This window comes from Octopus bimaculoides, chromosome 24, assembly GCF_001194135.2.
Source record: "Octopus bimaculoides isolate UCB-OBI-ISO-001 chromosome 24, ASM119413v2, whole genome shotgun sequence".
Classification (NCBI taxonomy): Eukaryota; Metazoa; Mollusca; class Cephalopoda; order Octopoda; family Octopodidae; genus Octopus; species Octopus bimaculoides.
In genome coordinates, this window is record NC_069004.1 from 9769988 (window position 1) to 9771245 (window position 1258).

At 34.1% G+C, this 1258-nt stretch overlaps 1 protein-coding gene across 1 annotated transcript in view; it reads right to left on the bottom strand.

Annotated features, from left to right (window-relative positions):
- Positions 1–69: 69 nt before the first annotated feature.
- The window catches only part of LOC106872471 (uncharacterized), a 6260-nt gene continuing 5071 nt past the window's right edge, over positions 70–1258 (bottom strand). The window contains exon 2 of the mRNA XM_014919482.2: positions 70–655. Coding sequence (XP_014774968.2) covers positions 292–655 — 364 coding nt within the window. The 3' untranslated portion in view covers positions 70–291. The remainder of the gene's footprint in view (positions 656–1258) is intronic.

A 1258-nucleotide genomic window follows, 5' to 3' on the forward strand; every position in this document is an offset into this window, starting at 1 on the left:
ATATATATATATATAAATATATAAAGAATAATAATAAATGGACCAAAACACATATAATTATATGCGTTTTGCTCCATTTATTATTATTCTTCATATCTACTCAAAATACATCACTTTAACTTGGTATTTCTACCTATTAACCGGGTATGATATTCCAGTTTGCGTGTAATTTTTGCTATCCTGGTAACTATTAACATATTTTCATTATCGAAGTTTTTTTTCAACTGAGATAATATTAATATATACATAAATTAATATATATACATACACACACACACACACACATTTCAATTAATATACATTATTTCGTACAGACAACTGAACTATATCACCTTTGTGGAAGTTACAAACAGCAAGGTCCCCCCAATGTCCACACCAAACTTGCTTTAAGCTGTTTTGGTCAACAGTGTCTAATTTTACACAGCTGAAATGCAATTTTACCAATGGGATGGTTGCTGAAAGCTTGTTACCCAAGCTGTCAAGCAAGTCTGATGTGAGGGGGCTGGAGATTCCACAGTCTATCATAACAATCTGTTCAAGGGCACATTCAGCATTGCTGGAAGCATTCTGTAGAAGCTGTAATAAAATAGGTTGCTCAAACTGGGGGTTGCTTGAAAGATCCAGTGTCTGTAACCGTGTGGCAAAGTATGGCAGACTGTAAAACAAGAAAAGAAAAGGAAAAAAAAAAACATACATAAACATCAAAAGAAGAAATATGTTGCAATAAAAGTTCGAATAATAATAACCGTTAATAATTTAGGTCCAATGACAGCTATCGGATGAGGTGTACAAGTAATTAAATCTAATTCTGTATTTGACAGGTACATGTTTTATCAAACCTGGAACGATAAATGGAAACATAAAGCACAACAGAATATGAATTCCTGCTGTGGTAGTCTGAAGGATTAACTGAATAACCATTATTCAGTTAATGTATTAAGTTACCTCAAATCCATGCATAGCAACACAGACTGCAACAAGAAACACAACATCATTCAATGGTACTTCAATCTGACACATGGATTATCAGGAGAAACTGACATATAAAAAAAAAAAAATGCATATATCTTTTATCTTTCACTTGTCTCATGCTGGGACACCACCTTGACGAACTTTAAGTCTAGTACTTATTCTATTGGTCTCTTTTGCTGAACTGCAAAGTTACAGGGTTGTATACACAGCTACTCTGGTTGTGAAGTGGCCCGAGGGGGAAAGAAACTCATAGACAATGACATACACACACACACACACACACACA